We start from the raw sequence: 17278 nt of genomic DNA, 5'->3' as shown, positions 1-17278 counted from the left end.
GCGCCGGAGGGGCGGGGAGATGGAGGCGTGGCTCCGACGAGAGAGCGTGGCAGGCGGTGCGGCCGCGCGCCTACAGCTCCCAGCGGGCGCCGCGGCGGCCCCGCTTACATAACCGAGCCCTCACCCACTTTGTGCCCCTTTCGTGGGCCTTGTGTGTCTCGTGAGGAAATGGTTTCGTTCGGACACCACCCCGCCAGGGATGGGAGCGCGGCGTCGGGACGGGAGCGGCGCTCAAAGCGCGATGGGCCCGAACGCGTTCGTTGTATTAATCAGGTTCCGGGGCCCCGGCGAGCATACAGATTCTGGGGTTGTGATCGCCTGCGCCCTGTGATATGAATACTTACTGTCGTTATGCAGGCGCCATCCGAGTGACGGCTCAATTCGCACGAGTGGGGTGGCGTCGGCCGCCCGGTACTCTGGATAAGCCCTGCGTTATGCAGGCGGCGGGCGGGCGGCGGGGCGTTATGCGCGGGCGGGGCAACGCGGGCTGCGGCAGCGGCCGGGCCGAGCCGGGCGGGGCGGCGGCGGCGGCGGCACCACCATGTCGGAGGCGGCGGTGGCGGACACCCGGCGTCTGAACGCCAAGCCGCAGGACCTGACGGACGCGTACGGGCCGCCCAGCAACTTCCTGGAGATCGACATCTTCAACCCGCAGACCGTGGGCATGGGCCGCGCCAGATACACCAGCTACGAGCTCCGCATGAGGGTGCGGCCCTCGCGGGGGCCTGGGCGGGCGGGGGGCGGCCCAGCAGGGCGTGAGCGCGGCCTGGGCCGGGGGTTGCGGCCCTACGAAGGCCTTTCGCCTCACAGCCGTGCACTGGGAGCTGGAGCTCGTAGGATTGAAACGCGCTCCCTCTGGGCTGCTGTGGTGCCGGCGTTGCCTTCTGTCACAGCGTGGTTTGACTGCCGAGCGCCTTTCAGAAGAATTGGGTGTTTGTTTATTTCGCCTTAATTCTGAGTATTCCTGCTAGAGAGATGGCAGCGAGCAGATCTTTGTCTGGCTGAAGGCGGTTCGTGCAGAGATGCTTTGAAAGCAGTTTCATTCTGCAGAGCTGATCGGGATATCATAGAATCGTTTGAGTTGGAAGGGACCCTTAAGGGTCATCTGGTCCAACTCCTCTGCGATGGACAGGAAAATTCCCAGCTTGACGAGGTTGCTCAGGGCCTGGTCTGTATGTAGTTAGCTGTTAGCTGCTGTTGCAGCAGTACCTGTGTGTGTCTGGGTGCTGCGTGTCAGGAGGTTGCACTGCCTCCGCTCCCACGATGATTCAGAATGTATTGATAGTGCAAAGGTGAAGTTTGAGGAGCTGTCAGTCTTCAGGCTCTTGGAGTCAGGAAGAAGGAAGGGGAGCTGCTGCAGGTTCCTCCAGCTGCACGGGGCAGATAGGAGAAAGCTGCTCATCTGCTGGGACTCGCAGTCTTTTCAGAGGAGACTGTAGCACAAGGTTTGGCCTTGGGCAGTTAGTTGCAGGGACAAGATTTCCTCCCTTTTTTCTTCCATGGAAACACTGCTGTTGATTGGATCTTTTGGCTGCAAAGCTGTCTTGTAGATCACCTCAAAATGGAGTGAACTCGGGAGGAAAAAAACAATCAGCCTTGTCTGTACTGTAAGCACTGTGTGCCCCTGGGTGCGGAGGGTGTTCCTGAAATAGTAACTTGAGGGGGAGGGAATGGCTGGCTCCGAGTAGCCTAGCAAGTGCTTGCTTGATTGTGAAGGGCTTTGGTGCTTATGTTCTGTCCTGAATAACGAAGCTGGGTGTTCTTGTGACGCGTCCCTCTTGGAGGGGCCTGGTTTTTTGAATGCAGCTTTGGGTTTCAATTGCTTGTTGAAATACTGTCTTGCTTCTGAAGCGCCCTGCAAATTAACTGTTTCTCTTTATTGCAGACAAACCTCCCAATCTTCAAATTGAAGGAGTCGTGTGTGAGGAGACGATACAGTGACTTTGAATGGCTGAAGAATGAGCTGGAGCGAGACAGTAAGGTGAGGTCTTGCTCAGACATGCCTGTTCCTGCAAGTGAGCTGTATGAGAGCAGCTGTAGCAATAATTTTGTCCAGAGGAGAGGCTGTGGTGGGCAGCCACCGGGACTCGATTTCTGGCCGTGTGAGGAGTGTCAAATGATGAAGGATGCCCTCTCTCAGATGGCAGTTCTGCTGACAGGAGTGATTCTTTGCTTTCAGATTGTAGTGCCACCGCTGCCTGGAAAAGCTTTGAAACGACAGCTTCCGTTCCGAGGAGACGAGGGCATCTTTGAGGAGTCCTTCATTGAGGAGCGGAGACAGGGATTAGAACAGTTTATTAACAAGTAAGCTTGATGCCCTGGGCTTGCTGCCTGCTTGTTCTCCCAGCTGCTGCTGGTAGAAGAGGGTTGTGATTTGACCAGAAAGGAATCTAGATATGCTAGTGTCATGCTAAAGGATGTTGTCTGCTTCCAGGTAATGAAACCATAGGTCTGAAGCCCTCGTGTAGGTTGTGTTTTGAGAATGAAGCAAATCTTAGCAGAACAGTTCTGTTACAGAGATCTGCTGGGCAGTGTTGGCTCAGGATGCTCCTGACCTCCTGCTGTGGTGGGGAACTCTCTGCTGAGCATCTTTCTGGCCCTGTTGCACACTGACTCAGTGGCTTTGGACTGAGGCCAGCGTGGGTGTGCTGGGAGCTGCTGGCTGCCCGTGAGCGGAGAGCTGTGCCTCGCTCACTGCCTACAGGAAGTGTGTGCATGGGGTCTTGGTGGTGCCTCTGCTGACCTCTACCTCTGGTTTTCTTCTAGAATTGCTGGGCACCCGCTGGCACAGAACGAGCGCTGCTTACACATGTTCCTGCAAGAGGAGACTATTGATAGGAATTACGTCCCAGGGAAAGTGCGCCAGTAGGAGCACCTGGCACTGTCTTCCTCCATTCCACCCTCCCTCCTGCAAAAATGACATTTATTTTTACACTAAATCTGTCTTCTCTGAACCAGCTTTTCCTCTCTTGAACCTCCCAGTTTGTTCAGTATTTTCCTCTTTTGTAACTGGCAGCAGCTTGTTCTTCTGGGCTGTGGTCTTGACCTAAAGGTATGAAGATTTATGCAAGTGAATGTGTTGTCCCACACCTAACGGCAGGTGTGAATAGGTGTGGAGCAGGAACTTGCTTGTGGCATTATGGTGTAGGAGCTGCCTCTCTCCCTGTACAGAAAGGTATGAGACGACCTTCACTCCCCTGTCCATGCAGCCCAAGCTTCTCTGCAGGAGACTCTGAAGAATAGCAATTGTCATGTTGGTCAGTGATTGCATCAGGTATTAGAGTTTTAGTAAGGCTTATCCAAAACAGTGAGTAGGTGCCTGGGTGTTTTGGTCCCTCGTCCACCCCATTCACCCTGCATGAAACCCCCATTCTTCACTGTCTGGAAGTGCAGAGGCCCAAGATTTACTCCAACCCTGCGCTCAGCCTCCTGCATTACAGACCCGTGTGCTGTGTTAGTGTCAGCCCCTCTCCTTTCTCGCTTGCTGCAGGCAGCTCGGGGGGTTCCCACGACGTTTGCTCTCCTGGTGCTGTGTGTGAGCAGGTCGCTGTGTGGAAGCCGGGCAAGCCTGGCCTCTCGCAGTGTTGGCTCGAGCTTTAAAAATGCATTGACGTTTTTAGTTCAGCTGAGCTGTGGTGATCTCCTCCTGTGCCCCAGCTGCAGAAGGGGGAGCTGGGTCTGGCTGAGGAGCAGGAGGTGGCCGTGGTGCAGCGGTGGTGACAGGTGACAGCAGCTGGCTGCTGCAGGAGGAGCCCAGCGTGAGGGTGGCACCACCTCTCCACTAAGGGACAGCGGGAGCTGCTGGGTCAGTTCTGGGTTAATCAGTTGGCACGGAACAGGATAAGGACTGAGGGATTTTTGTCTTTTCTCTGTTTTGCAATGAACTAGGCAGTGACAGCGTGGAAGGTACAAGGCTGATCAGGGAACCGTCCAGGGCTTGCGAGCAACTTGCTGCACCAGAACTGTCCTTTGGAGACCCCTCTGGCTGTCATGGCTGTATGGTGTGAGGCTCAGGGACTCCTCAGGTCAATGCTGGCAGCTTTGTGGGCACTCCTTCAGGTTGCGGCGTGCGTAGAGCCGCTCTCAGAGCCCAGACCCATGGCGGCTGTCCCCCGTCCCCGTCCCTGCCAGGCTCCCTGCCGTGCTCACCCCTACGGCCTCCGTAGTGTCCCCTGGGTGTTCTGACGGCCTGGTGCTTAGAGTGAGGGGTGGGGCTGAGAGATGAGAAGGGGCCGAAGCCAGGATGGAGCTGCTCGGGGACCGCGTGGCTGCTGGAAGTCCTTTGTCCCCATCGGCCCCTGCTTGGAGGGAGGGTCCCCTCGTCCTGCGCGTCCCGCTGCGGGGCAGCCCCCAGCCGGCTGTCCCACTCTGTCCAGTGTACCCTCCCGGTTCCGTTCGCATTAAACCACTGTGAAGCCAAGTCTCCGCCTCGTCCTGCGGGCAGCGGGGCGGGTGGGGGGGGCGGGGCGGGGCAGCGGGAGGGCCTCCCGCGCGGCAGGGGGCGCTGAGCAGCGGAGAAGCACGGGCGGCCTTCCCGCCGCCAGGGGGCGCTCGTGCGGCGGAAGCGGCGGGGAGGCGCGATGTCGCGGGCGGAGCGGCCGGCGCTGCGGCGCGGCTCTCCGAACTGCCCCGACCTGCTGCGGGACGGGGCCGGCGGCTCGCCGCTCTCCCCGTTTTACCGCAGCTTCTTCGAGGATGAGTGCCGCACCATCGCCGCCCGCCTGCTCGCGGGCTCCGCCGCCGCTCCCGGTCCTTCTCCCGACCCGGCGGATATCGGCGTGCCGTGGTCGCCCTCCGCCGGTCTCGTCACCTCCACGCCCCTCGAGTCCTCGTCGCTCCCCGCCGCGGGCAGCCCGCCCGGATCCGCCTTCCTCAGCCGCTCTCGCGGAGCTCCGCGGCGCCTCGTTTTGCCCCGTGCCTCGGGATGCTCTCGCCCGGCCCGCCCGCAGCCCCGCAGGGTCGGGCGGTTCCCCCCCGGCCGGCTCCCTGCCCGCTCCCCGGGCCGCGCTGCTGGAAAGCCGTCCCTGGCCCGGCGGGTATCTGCGGGGCCGGAGCCACGAGGGGCTGGCAGAGCGCCCGGTGCCCCCGCTACCGAGCTGCCAGTGCCCCCAGGTGAGCCGAGCCCCGAGGGCGGTGCCCGCTTTGCCGTAAGGTTGCAGCAAAGCCGCTCTTCTCCCTTCCCCCGCAGGTGCCAAGCTGAAGGCGATGCCGGCTGCCAGGTCCAGGCTGCGGCATCCCACCAACGGGGCCTCGCAGCTGGCACTGCCGTCCACCGGGCCCAAGGCTCCGCACCGGGACAAAGCGACAGAAAGTAATTGTGCAGTGATGGGGGATCTTGGAGGGTCGATGCTGCATCGAGAAGGGAGAAGAGGGAAGGCCTGGGCTGCAGCACGGAGAGTGGGGAGTGGGGAGTCCGTGGCAGCAGTGCAAGTAGGAGCCCAGGGCTCGAGGCTGTGCTGTGAGCGCTGTGCTGGTGCTGCTCGGTGCTCTGTTGGCTCAGTGTCTCTTATGGGCCCGTGGGTGGCGGGTGCTGGTGCTGCTGGGTCTGGCAGAGCCCTGAGCTGCCCGAGGTGTGGCTGGCTTGCGGCTGTCCCTGCGGTCCCTGCAGTCCCTGGACCTGATGTTCCTCTTCCGTAGCTGCTGGCAAGGCTGGGGGCTGCAGACAGCCCCCTCGGAGGCTTCCCACCGCGATTCCTACCGTTGCTTCTCGCTCCCGATTGCAGCCAGCGGGAAAAGTGGCTTCCTCCAAGCACACTTACCTAGGTAAAGGGGGAGTGGGCTGGGCAGAAGCCTTCGAGGTTCCAGCGTTGTAGCAGGGAGGAGAGGAGCTCCTTTTGGGGAGGTTATTCGGGTCTCGGCTTCAGAGTCCAAGGCTGGTCCTGACTGAGGACAGGAGGGGGCAGTGTGAGCGTGGGCTCGGGTGAAGCATTGAAACAGAGCAGCGAGGCTGCATGGAGTTCCTTTCCCTGGAGAGGCACTAAGAAAGGGCCTGAATAAATCTGCTGCTCTAGGTCACTCGCAGGACAGGGTTTCTGCCTGCTGTCTGGGTGTTCTCTGAGCAGTGCCTGATGCTCTTCATTTTTGTCTCCCGGGTCGTGCTTCAGAATCGCCTCCTCAGGAACCGGTGTGCAATAGGACCCGAGACCTGATGGAAAATGGTGAGAACAAAGAATGGCTGTTTTCAGCATGGATTGCCATAGGAGTGGGTGAGCAGAACAGAGGCTTGGTCCCACGCAGGAATGCAGCGCTTTGCCTGCAGCCTGCTGGGCTCAGCCTGTCCCTGAAGCTTTCCTGGCCAAGTTTGATGGGGTCCTGGGCAGCCTGATGTGGTGGGTGGCAAACATGTCCATGAAGGAGGGTGGAACTGGGTGATGTTTAAGGTCCTTTTCAACCCAAACTGTTCTGTGACTATTTCTCCTTGCTGCTAAAGACCAGCTGCAAACCAGCTGCCTGTGATCATGCTGTAATGGGAAGAATCTGCATTTATGTATTGGATTCTGTTGGATTTTATGCCTTTTGCCTGGGGCGTAAGGAGAGGGGCAGCCATTCAGGGCAGCTGGCAGCCTCATGTTGGGGAGTGTCACTCTTCCTGTAGCTCTGTGTCCCCCTGTGCTGGCTGCCCCTTGCACCCTGGTGGGAGCCGCTTCTCCCCACTGTGGGCAGCACCTGAACAGGCCAGGCCAGCAGCAGCTGTGGGGCTGGAGGGGCTCAAAGGCCTTTTGTTCTCCTGTGCAGCTTGTCTGGAGCAGCTCTGTGTCCTGACTGAAGAGAGGCTGGAGGCTGTGGCAGTTACATTTCTAGTGAAAACTCTTTTTACAGATAAAGCCGACCAGACTTGGGTGTGTGTGGGGTCCCCTTATCTCAGTGCACTGCACCCTGGCTGTGGGGAGGCAGCCTGTGCTGCGCAGGTAAGAGCCAGCTGTGTGCTGCCCCATGAACTCAATGCACCCTGGGGCTTGGGCTGAAGAGGTGGCAGGCAGTGGAGTGCCCGGGGCTGCCAATTTCTGAGCTGGCACCTGAGCCTTTCCCTGCTGTTTACACAAGGCCTCGTGCATTTTGCTTCACGCTTTACATCCTCTCTGGTGCTCAGGGCACTGCAGGCTTCTGCTCAGTTAATTTCTAAGGGACTTTTGAGACATTCGCCCCCATATGGCTTGTATCACGGTCACTTTTATACATCCTGACATTTTGGATGTGTCCCAGTATGCGGTCAGGAGAACCTGTGCTGGGGCTGGGCTGCTGCATGGGTCACTGCATCCCCTGACACCCTGCCCTTGCCAGCCTGCAGGTTGCCAGCTGTCCCAGGAGCTGGAGCACATGAAGAAAGAGCTGGAACGAGTGAAAGGGGAGCTAGGTATGTGGGGCTGGCTGCTTTGGGGGTGGAACAGGAGCTCTGCTGCTGCCCTAAGAGTTCTGAGGGTGAGGTGTTCGGGCTTACTGCTTAATGCACTGACTTGCCTCCTTCCCCCAGCTGATAAAACTGCCCAGTGTGAAGCCTATTGTCAGACAATCTCCTCCTTGCAGGCTCAGCTCAGAGCAGCAGGTACGTCCTCTTGCTGGGGTGAGCCCTCGTTTCTGTGCAGGTTGCAGGGATGCTCCGGTGATCCCTTACTGGGTATCAAAGTCACCAAGGGCTGCTGGGTGGAAGGGACAAAGCTTGCGGCCTGAGTGCTGGGAATGCTGCTCTTGTTCCCCAGGAATCTGTCCAGAAGATGCTGCAGAGGATAAGAACAGCGTCTGGGAGAGAAACTGACAGCTTCCCCCAACACACGGGACAGATGGCACAGACCTGTCCAGGCACCTGAGCCGCTGGGCCAGTGATATTTACGGAGCACTTACACAAATGGATGTTTTTAACTCCTTGTATTCAAAATAAAAATGTCTTTTCTTGCAGTGCGCTTGCTGTCTGCTCTTGGAGGGCCAGTGCTCTGTGCTACCTGCTCTTCTCCATGGGGCTGGGCAGAAAGGAGCTCTTTCTCAGACTTCTTGCCAGGCCAGATCTGGGTCTGCTGCATGCAAGGAGGAGGTGGTTGGTGATGGTGGACTGAAGCACAGCCTGGCTGCATGCAGACCTTTCTGGACAAGTCCAGGTACGTCTGAGAAGGATGCTTGGACACGTGCTGGTGACACCATGGCAGTGAGAGGCAGATGCATGAGGAGGTTTCTGCCTTAACCTTGTTCTTGCTGGAAGCGAGAAGAGTCAGTTCTTTCTGGTGGCACATTTGGCTTCTGTGGCTGTTAGCTGCTTCTTACCAGTTTAGCTGGTGGTTTGTGTGTTGGGCACGGAAGTAAAACATGGGGCTCAGCTCTTCCTCATTCCTGCCTGCGGGTGCGGGAAGCACTGCTTGCAAGCCCTGCCATGCTGCTTTCTACCTGTGGTAGGTTGGCGTGGGTGCCTCATCTGACTGCATGGCATCTGAGTGAGGCCCTGCAGAGCCCTGCTGCGTTGTGCTGGCAGCACCCTGGGGCTGGGCAGGGCAGGTCGGTGTGCTCCTGCTCCCCTCTTGTCTCAGGCTGCTGTTTTTGGCCGCCCCTGAGTGTCACAGGCAGCCCCTGTCCCTTCCTGGGATGGCTGTGTCCCTTCGCTCATGGGACAGCTGCTGGGGATGCTGTCCTCTGCCTCCCACCTCTGCTTTGCTCGTGGGAGGTGATGGAGCTCCAAGGGCTGATTTAGGGCTGCTTCTGCAGAGCTTTTGTCTCCCTTTCTGGCCTGGAGCTGCCTGCACTCCCACATCGTGCTGGCTAAGCAAGCGCTGCTGCTGCTGCCTGCCTTCCTGCAGCTCCTGTTGGGACTCGTGCTTGGCTCGCTCTGCACCCCCGGGCTGGACCAGGGCCCTGCGTTGGATGAGATGAGGCACCGTGAGGATGAACGGGAGCCGTACGGGAGGTGCGGAAACAAGCGGGCGGGCCCGTCCTGCTCCGTGCCCCAAAGCATCATCCGGAGGGCTGCTGTCGTAGAACGATTTCTTGCAACAGGCGAGTCCCAGTGGCGTCAGCCCGGTTCCGTGAGGGTATTTCAGGGGCCGGGCATTTCCCCACAGCGCCGTGCCGGGGCTGCCCCGCCGCCGCCCCATTGCAGCCCCCGCAGAGCCGCTGCCCGCGCACCGAAGGGAGCACGGCTTAAGCGTGGCCGCGCCACGTTGGCTGTGGCAGCCCGGGGGGGGGGGGGGAAGGGAGGGGCAGGAAGCACGGCGGGTGCCGGTAGTGAGGCTGCACGGGGCGACCGTACCGACAGCGTGAGTCCGTTTCCTTTCTTACGGGAGCGGCGTGGGGGGGCGGAGGGCGCAGTTCATTCATTCGTCTGAGCGGGAAGAGCGAGGTCACCGCCTGCGTCACATCCAAAATGCCGCCTCGCCGTTCCATCGCGTTGAGCTCACGGTTTTTTTTCCGAGCGCAGCCTTTTGTTTCCCCAACCTCCGGGGCGAGGTGGGGCGGATGGGCCGGGACCCGCAACACCCTGCCCTGCTGCGAGCCCCCCCGGGAGCTCTGCGCCCTGCATGGGGGGGCTGGCCGCGTTCTAGCAGCGCTGCTGAACGAACGACATAGCAGAGCCCGATTGCATCAGGAGAGCTTTCCGGGTCGGGGGGGGAGGGAGAGAGGGCTGCCGGGTGCCTCGCTGCTGCCGTAAGGAAAAAGGCGTAGCTCCCAGCAGTTCTCCGGCGATGGTTCTTCCCCGTCCCCGCACCGCCTGTTGCTGCCCGTTTCTCCGCCGTGTGCCGGCAGAGGAGCGGTGTGCGCGCAGCCTGGCACCCGTTGCCCGCACAGCACGTGGCCGTCGGGCTGAGCCCCGCCGGACCGAGTTGTGCCCCACGGCGCCCCCCACGGCCCCGAGCAGCCCCAGGGCATGTGGGCTCTGGGAGACCTCAGCCACCCCGACGCGGCAGTCGGCGGGGCAGCACCGCACTGCTGCCGCTCCGCTTTTCCCCTTTGCTTCGGGTTCGGGGCGCTCCGCAGCATCGCGGGATCCCGGTCCCGTCTTCTTTTTGGTTTTTTTTTTCCCTCTTCTTTAAATCTGCCATTTTGGAGGGATCGGTGCAGGCAGGACGGACTGGCCGTGATGTTGAGCGCCAAGCGCTCCGCTCTGGGGCGGGATGGATGGATGGACGGGGCGGGCTTCACCTCCGAGCCCGGCGACAGCAGGGGCGGGGCGGGGCGCGGTGGGACGCCGGTTCAGGAGGGGAGGAGGGCTGGATCATCGGCTCGGCGCGCTCGCAGCGGGAGAAGCCGCTCTGCTCCCCGACCGTGCGGACAGCAGAGCCGGGGCGGAGCGCGGCGAGACCCGAACCGTGCCGGTGAGTCGCTGCGGGCCGGGCGTTTCCGAGCACAACGGGTGCCGCTCCCGTCAGCCCCGCGGTGCGGAGGAGGACGGGCTGCCGTCGGTGTCGGTGCTGGTTGCTGCCCGCCCGTCCGAACGGCGCTGTTAAGGCGCGCTCCGCGCTTCCTGCCCCGCGCCTTCCCGCGCTTTCTGTGCCGCTCCGCGCGGAGAGACGGGACGAGGAAGTTCCGTACCGACAGCGGAGCGGCACGACGGGCTGCCCGGCGACTGCGGGGCTCCTGAGCTGGGGATGTCCAGGACCCGGCTGTAGAACGTGCTGGAGGAACCTGCGTTAGGGATGGGACTCCATGACCCCCAAGGTCCTCCCCAAGCCCCGTGATTCTGTCAACGTGGGCATAGAATAGAATTATAGAATCCTAGAATGGCCTGGGTGGCAAAGGATCATCTGGTTTCAACCCCCTGCTATGTGCAGGGTTGCCAACCACCAGACCAGGCTGCCCAGAGCCTTATCTCCCACTCTGTGCCCATTCCCCACAGGCAGCTCCATGGGGTGTTTGTGATCCAGAGCGTTTTTGCGGATAGCTGAGTGTGGGGCTGGGGGTGGCACATTGAGCCCATGCACGGCCCTGGGGCGCGGGCTGTGTGCGTGCAGGGGATGCGTGCTGGGAGCCTGGAGCTGTGCTCACTGCGTGTCTGGCCATGCATCCCCAGTGAGGCTGCAGTGCTGATGTTGGGAGGAACGAATGCATTTGTGTGACTCAGCCCAGCGCGTTTGGTCTCCCTGCCTTTGCTTTTGCGCACACCCACACGCACCTCATTGGGAGGGTTGTGCCAAGCAGTCAAGTTTGGGCCGATGGGGAGTTGCTCAAAGACAGCGGGGCAAGCTCTGGGATGTGCCCAGGCCCTCGGGGCTGGGACCACACAGTGTTTAAGGAGCCCATTTTGTGCTGTGGACTCGTGCTGGGTTTGTCTCCGGCTCGCTTTCCTGGTTGTGCAGGTGGGTGTGCAGTCCTGCACTGCTGGTCTCCATCCCAGTGATGTGCCTGGGGCTCTATGCCCATGGGTCAGCCAAGGGACTGCTGCTCCCGCGGGGTGGCAGTGGCGTTGCTGCATGCATTCAGCTCCATGAGGGATGCTGAGTTTCACGCTGTTACAACAACTTCTCTTGCAGGGCTTCTGAGCAGCGAGAGGACAAAATGTTCGGGGGAAAAATGAGCAGCCTTGGGAAGAAGCTGATCCGCCGGCGCGTGGTGGACCTGAGCTCCGAGGAGACGCGCTTTGCTCGCTGCCTCTCCACGCTGGATCTCATCGCCCTGGGAGTGGGCAGCACGTTGGGTGCTGGTGTGTACGTGCTGACCGGGGAAGTGGCCAAGGATACGGCCGGTCCGTCCATCGTCCTTTGCTTCCTGGTGGCCGCGCTGTCATCGATACTGGCCGGGCTCTGCTATGCAGAGTTTGGAGCCCGCGTCCCCAAGACCGGCTCTGCCTACCTCTACAGCTACGTCACAGTTGGTGAGATCTGGGCTTTCACCACCGGCTGGAACCTCATCCTGTCCTACGTGATAGGTACGTGGCTCTGCCGGATGGCGCTGGGAAGTGTGGGGCCGGCATGCGTCCCGGTGAGCAGCACCATAGCGGGGCAAGGGAGCAGGGTGCAGGCTGGGTGCTTTGGGGATCCACATGGCTGCGTGATGGGGTTGGTGCTGCTCTGCCTTGTGTGCAGGGCTCGGACCGACAAGCAGCTTTGCTGTTGGCCAGGCACAGCCAGCGTGGCCCGAGCCTGGAGTGCGGCGTTCGACAACATCATCGGCAACCAAATCTCCACCTTCTTCATGAACAAGACCACGCTGCACCTGCCGGGGGTGCTGGCCGAGCGCCCGGACTTCTTTGCGCTGATCCTGATCGCGTTGCTCACTGGTGAGTGTCGGAGCGGCCCGGCGGCACCGCGGTGATGCAGTGCAGCCTGTTCACCCCTTGATCCCCAGCACTGCTGACCTTCGGCGTCAGCGAGTCTGCCCTGGTGAACAAAATCTTCACGGCGGTGAACCTGCTGGTGTTGGCCTTCGTTTTCATCGCCGGCTGCATCAAGGGAGACATCAAGAACTGGCAGCTCACGGTGGAGGATTACATCAACCTCACGCACTCGGATGAGCCGGAGGAGGTCAGGTGAGGATAGTGAGTGTGCCACGACGGAGCCTGGCTAGCGCTGCGTGGCACAGGGCTGGTACCGTGTTGTGTGTTGATGTCCCAGCTGCTGTCCTCCCTTCTTCCAGATTAAAAGCCTTTGGCTCCGGTGGGTTTGTCCCCTTTAAGCTGGAAGGGGTCCTGATGGGTGCTGCCACGTGTTTCTACGCCTTCGTGGGTTTCGACTGCATCGCCACCACAGGTAGGGAATGCCTGGAGCAGGGCAGCTGCTGGAGCTGCTTGGGGAGGAGCGCGGTGCTCCCTGCTGCTGTGGGAACAGCCCGGCCCCAGCTGCACTGCACAAAGCGCCTCGGCTGCCCATATCAAAGGCTCCCTGTGAGGTGTGGTGAGAACAGAGCTGCAGGGAGCCTTCCAGCTGCAGAGCCCAGTGCTGGGAATTGCTGCTGCTTCTGCTTATTTCCTGGCCTCAAGCAATATTAGATTTTTTCTTAAAATGTCGGTTCTGCATGAACTTAGTTGCTCTGGTGTGCGGGGAGCCCTCTTCATTTCCTCTCCTTCCCCCAGGACTGCTCAGCGGGTTGCTGGTACAGGCTGTTCTGCACAGCTTCTGTGCCTCCCTGCAGCCTCCTCCGCTGGCTGCAGAGCCTCTGGTGGGGAGTGCAGTGCTGCAAGGAGCAAAAGCTCAAGGCAGAGGGCACCGTGGGTGCATTGCTGCATCGCTGCACCAGTGCTTATGCAGAGAGCTGGACTTACCAGGAGCTGCAGGCTGGGGTGTGGGGCTGGGCACGGCCGCAAGTATGGATGGGGACGGACTCTGCCTCTTTCCTCCACATAGGGGAGGAAGCCAGGAACCCGCAGCGCTCCATCCCCATCGGCATCATTGTGTCCCTCCTCATCTGCTTCGTGGCCTATTTCGGGGTCTCCGCAGCCCTCACGCTGATGGTTCCCTACTTCCTGCTGAACAAGAAGAGCCCGCTGCCCGAGGCTTTCAAGGCGGTGGGCTGGGAGCCCGCCCGCTATGCTGTTGCCATTGGCTCGCTCTGTGCACTCTCCACCAGGTAGGTCCAACTTCTCTTTGTGGCATCACCCGGCCTGGCACAGGGCTGGGGATACCTGTCCCAGGCTTTGCCCTGTGTGACTTCCATCCTTCCCTGGCACAAGCCAGTGCCTTCCCCTCATGACTGCTGGCCCTCTGGCCAGCTCTGAGCCACTTCTCCCCACGGCAGCTTGCTGGGCTCCATGTTTCCCATGCCACGTGTGATCTACGCCATGGCGGAGGACGGGCTGCTCTTCAAATTCCTCTCCAGAATCAACAGCCGCACCAAGACTCCTCTCTCGGCCACCATCACCTCAGGGCTGCTCGCAGGTAACACTCCTCATGGCCATCGTGCTCTCAATCGCCCTGCAGCCCAGGGCTGTGCTCATGCTTTCCATCCTCGTTGCAGCGGTGTTGGCCTTCCTGCTTGACCTGAAAGACCTGGTGGACCTCATGTCGATCGGCACACTGCTGGCTTACTCCCTGGTCGCTGTGTGTGTGCTCATCCTCCGGTGGGTGCCACCTCTTATGCCAAGTGTCCCTTCACCACGGTCCCTTGGGTGGATGCACCTTGTAGACAGCGTGGGGCTTGCGGCCACGGCTCAAGCCGTGAAATAAAGCTGCTTGGGGCATCCAGGCACACCATAAAATCGTTGAGGTTGGAAAAAAAAAAGCTAAGATCTCCAAGTCCAACCCCAGCCCACCTCACCATGCCCATCACTGTGTCACTCAGTGCCACGTTTCCATGGTTCTGGAACACCTCCAGGGATGGTGACCCCACCACCCCCTGGGCAGCTGTGCCATCCATGGGACTGGTGCTTCCCAGCAGGGATTTTGGGGGAGCAGGAGGGGAACAATGGGTGCTACCGTATCCCTGGGGTTGGAACTTACTTTTTCATACTTTGCTGTAGTTCATGCAGCACTGAGCAGGTCTGCTGTGTGCAGGTACCAGTCTGGGCAACTGAACTCCCCCAAGGCCATGGAGATGCTGGAGCTGAACGGGAATGAGGAGGAGAGAGTTGTCATGAACCCAAACATCGCTGCCACGGGCACCAAACAGAAGGAGACCCTGTCCCTTACAGCACTCTTCAACCCATCTGCAGACACTCCCACAGCGCTCTCAGGGCGCATCGTCTACGTCTGCGTCTCAATCATGGGTGAGTGAGTGGGAGGCAGCGGCTCCTGCATGTCCTGCCACATCGCTGGCTCCTTGCTGTGCCAGGGGCTGGGGCGTGTTGGTCCCTGCAGACTTGGGGAGCTTTGATCAATGGTTTCATTGTGTAGGCAGAGCAGGGCAGCCCAGTAAGGTCTGGGGAAGCGCCAGAACTGGGTTTGAGCCCAGCTGAGCACAGGCTTCACTCTGCTTGCCAGGCTGATGAGCTCCTCCTGGCAAAGTGCTTCCCCAAGGCCTTGGGGTGGGTGTTGGAGGACCTGCATGTGACCAGGAGGAGGGGGTGGCTCAGCCCAGCAGCCCACAGGGTGGCAGGGAGGTCGATAGAGCCACGTGCTGTGCAGCATGGTGATGGGTTCTTCTCTTGCAGCTGTGCTGGTAACGATCATCTGCGTGGTGCTGACCCTCAAAGTGAAGGCTCTGAAGGAGGCCAACATTACCTGGATCTTGGTCCTGGTGCTGCTCCTCGTGGCTCTGCTCATCCCCACCATCATCGTTTGGAGGCAGCCACAGAGCAATGCGCGGCTGAACTTCAAGGTGAGTGCAGCCTCCAAGAGCTCTGCACCTCTCTGCACCCAAGGCTGGTGCGGGATCTGCTGGGCTGGCTGCTGGGCTTCCACCACCCAGTATTGTCTGGAGCCCAGAGACACGGCTCTAAGGCACTGCCCTTGGAATGGAAGCACCCAGGTGGCAGAGCATTCCGTCACCTAGCCAGATCCCTTGGGCATGGCTAAGGTGGCACATCTTGTCTCTCGCAGGTACCTTTCCTCCCACTCCTTCCACTCTGCAGCATCTTTGTTAACATCCTGCTGATGGTGCAGCTGAGTACCGGCACCTGGGTGCGCTTTGCCATCTGGATGGCTGTGGGTAGGTGTTCCAGAGGGCAGTGTGGTGCCCGAGCCTTGTGGGTATCTCATTTCTCCAGCTTCTGTCTGTTGGTGGCCCGGGGAGGCCGTTCCCTGCCATGTGTCTCATCGCATGAACTTTTGCAGGTTTTATGATATACTTTGGCTATGGCATTCGGAACAGCGTGGAAGGGAAAAATGCAAAAGAACTTCGAGGTTCCACGACAGAAAACCCTTTACATCACCCCGGGATGGAGCTCAGCCCTGGAGCTGCTGCAATCTGAGAGAGGCGGTGGTTGTGATCAACATCACTACTCGGAGGACTGTCAGTACTGCAGTGCTGGTATGAGACCACAGACTGCTCAGCACAGCCATCCCTTGGGGCCTGAGCCCAGAGTCTGCCGTGCGCTGCCCTTTCCCCTCGCTGAGCAGGGGTCGTGGAGAGGAGACCCCGGGCTGGGGGAATGCTGGTGGCCCGGGGGCTGCTCCACCCCGCCGAGGGGCAATGACACCGATACGGCCCTCCCAGTGTGAAAGCTGCTGTTACATCCTGCTTCTCCTGCCCACGGGACACGCGGTGGTACTGTTGTATTTGTGTCAATGCAAGCGTGACTGAAGTTGACCAGTCCTGGTACTGCCCAGTGCCCTACAGCAGCACAGGGCTCAGCACCCGCAGCCCCAATAGAATCCATGCCCGTGCTGAGCCCTGTGCTGCTGGACCCATTCGCTTGGTGTGAACATCACACTCAGCTCCTTGTGATGATGTCTGCAGTGTAGACATGAGTGTCCAACCTTGTATGCCTTGGTACAATTGGAATTTCGGTGTCGATTTTTATACTTATTGAAGTCTAAATGGTTTGTGGTTGTTGTTTTTTAAACTGCTTGGCTCTGTGTTGGTCCAGCTGCATCTCACTTCAATGCCTGTGTCCTGCAGCCTGGGCTGGGGGGGCTGGGGCTGTCCTTGCATCTCTATGGGCACATGCTGATGGGAAACAGTGCTGTGGGGCACCCAGCCCCCTACTCCTGGTCCTGGGGTGTGGGATAGCAGTGGGCTGGGCCCTGTGCCACATGGCAGTGTGTCATCACGACCCAGTGCTGCTGCAAAGACCTCAGAAATAGCCCCTGGGGCTCCCGCTGGGCCTGCGGGGGAGGCACAGCCAGGAACTGGGCCGAAGACGATTTCCCAGATTCCGGCCTGGTCTCAATCAGCCCTGACAGATTATTTTGTGAAATAAATAAACTAATTTAGGGCAGATGGATCTTACGTGGGTTTGGCGTTTCCTGGCAGCAGAGCAGGGTCAGCGCTCGGCCAGCAGGGAGGGCCCCACAGCTCAGCCCCACGGCTCTGCGGGGAGGAGAGGGGCTGTCACCCCACTGCACCCCACATCCACGTGCTGTCCATGAGCACGGCAGTGCCCACACTTGCTCACGTGGGCAATGCTGTTCCAGCCCCAGGGCAGCATGAAACAGACTTCCACCTCCTTATCCAGCCAGCAGATCGCTGGAGAGGCGGCGATGAGGCCCTGGAGCCTGAGCAAGCTGAAGGCCCTAGGGAAATGCTGCTCCCGCTGCTTTAACTGCTGCCTCGCCGGAGGAGATCCTTCTATAGGGACTGAGATCCTTCTATAGGGACGTGGTGCTCCGTCACATGGAAGGGAGCTGCGGAGATGCTCCTTTTTGGGTGAAGGCATGAACCTTGGCTCATTAACGCCAGGGACGGCTGTGGGGCTTCCCTGGAGCATGGCTCTGCTGGACGAGCCCTGCAGGGGCAGTGGTTGGGGAAATTGGGGATGAGGCCCAGCTGC

The 17278-nt window shown here is 60.2% G+C and overlaps 3 protein-coding genes across 7 annotated transcripts; all 3 read left to right on the top strand.

The window, feature by feature from the left end:
* The first annotated feature begins 500 nt into the window (after positions 1–500).
* On the top strand, positions 501–4420 carry SNX12 (sorting nexin 12). Its single transcript, XM_052673111.1, has 4 exons — positions 501–706; positions 1886–1981; positions 2180–2304; positions 2767–4420. The coding sequence occupies exons 1-4, from the start codon at positions 542–544 to the stop codon at positions 2867–2869; spliced, it is 489 nt and encodes a 162-aa protein (XP_052529071.1). The 5' UTR covers positions 501–541; the 3' UTR covers positions 2870–4420.
* Positions 4421–4549: 129 nt separating this feature from the next.
* Positions 4550–7893, top strand: LOC128076018 (translation initiation factor IF-2-like). Of its 3 annotated transcripts, none has more exons than XM_052673283.1 (8): positions 4550–5112; positions 5189–5311; positions 5638–5763; positions 6105–6158; positions 6820–6908; positions 7282–7354; positions 7472–7543; positions 7698–7893. In XM_052673283.1, the coding sequence occupies exons 1-8, from the start codon at positions 4581–4583 to the stop codon at positions 7751–7753; spliced, it is 1125 nt and encodes a 374-aa protein (XP_052529243.1). In that variant the 5' UTR covers positions 4550–4580; the 3' UTR covers positions 7754–7893. The 3 variants fall into 3 exon arrangements, with proteins under 3 accessions (XP_052529243.1, XP_052529242.1, XP_052529244.1); XM_052673282.1 differs by having other exon boundaries at positions 6736–6908; XM_052673284.1 differs by lacking the exon at positions 5189–5311 and having other exon boundaries at positions 6736–6908.
* An 83-nt stretch (positions 7894–7976) lies between these two features.
* On the top strand, positions 7977–16732 carry SLC7A3 (solute carrier family 7 member 3). Of its 3 annotated transcripts, none has more exons than XM_052673279.1 (12): positions 7977–8090; positions 11448–11842; positions 12035–12193; positions 12262–12442; positions 12550–12662; positions 13257–13479; positions 13648–13787; positions 13867–13969; positions 14403–14614; positions 14999–15165; positions 15387–15495; positions 15621–16732. In XM_052673279.1, the coding sequence occupies exons 1-12, from the start codon at positions 8065–8067 to the stop codon at positions 15755–15757; spliced, it is 1965 nt and encodes a 654-aa protein (XP_052529239.1). In that variant the 5' UTR covers positions 7977–8064; the 3' UTR covers positions 15758–16732. The 3 variants fall into 3 exon arrangements, with proteins under 3 accessions (XP_052529239.1, XP_052529240.1, XP_052529238.1); XM_052673280.1 differs by lacking the exon at positions 7977–8090 and adding an exon at positions 9196–9236; XM_052673278.1 differs by lacking the exon at positions 7977–8090 and adding an exon at positions 9959–10292.
* The last annotated feature ends 546 nt before the right edge of the window (positions 16733–17278 follow it).

This window comes from Tympanuchus pallidicinctus, unplaced genomic scaffold (assembly GCF_026119805.1).
Source record: "Tympanuchus pallidicinctus isolate F22 unplaced genomic scaffold, pur_lepc_1.0 scaffold13, whole genome shotgun sequence".
Taxonomy (NCBI): domain Eukaryota; kingdom Metazoa; phylum Chordata; class Aves; order Galliformes; family Phasianidae; genus Tympanuchus; species Tympanuchus pallidicinctus.
Note: the sequence above shows the minus strand (reverse complement) of the source record. Positions and strands in the feature narration are given on the sequence as shown.

What these genes read in the sequence shown, in the direction of transcription:
- SNX12 (XM_052673111.1), top strand. Translation starts at nt 542, where the DNA reads ATGTCGGAGGCGGCGGTGGCGGACACCCGGCGTCTGAACGCCAAGCCG. An exon ending in GCTACGAGCTCCGCATGAGG is followed by an intron (nt 707 to 1,885) that starts GTGCGGCCCTCG and finishes TCTTTATTGCAG; the next exon opens with ACAAACCTCCCAATCTTCAA. An exon ending in TTAGAACAGTTTATTAACAA is followed by an intron (nt 2,305 to 2,766) that starts GTAAGCTTGATG and finishes GTTTTCTTCTAG; the next exon opens with AATTGCTGGGCACCCGCTGG.
- SLC7A3 (XM_052673278.1), top strand. Translation starts at nt 10,096, where the DNA reads ATGGATGGACGGGGCGGGCTTCACCTCCGAGCCCGGCGACAGCAGGGG. An exon ending in GCGAGACCCGAACCGTGCCG is followed by an intron (nt 10,293 to 11,447) that starts GTGAGTCGCTGC and finishes CTTCTCTTGCAG; the next exon opens with GGCTTCTGAGCAGCGAGAGG. An exon ending in CGTCTGCGTCTCAATCATGG is followed by an intron (nt 14,615 to 14,998) that starts GTGAGTGAGTGG and finishes CTTCTCTTGCAG; the next exon opens with CTGTGCTGGTAACGATCATC.
- LOC128076018 (XM_052673282.1), top strand. Translation starts at nt 4,581, where the DNA reads ATGTCGCGGGCGGAGCGGCCGGCGCTGCGGCGCGGCTCTCCGAACTGC. An exon ending in CGAGCTGCCAGTGCCCCCAG is followed by an intron (nt 5,113 to 5,188) that starts GTGAGCCGAGCC and finishes CTTCCCCCGCAG; the next exon opens with GTGCCAAGCTGAAGGCGATG. An exon ending in ACGAGTGAAAGGGGAGCTAG is followed by an intron (nt 7,355 to 7,471) that starts GTATGTGGGGCT and finishes TCCTTCCCCCAG; the next exon opens with CTGATAAAACTGCCCAGTGT.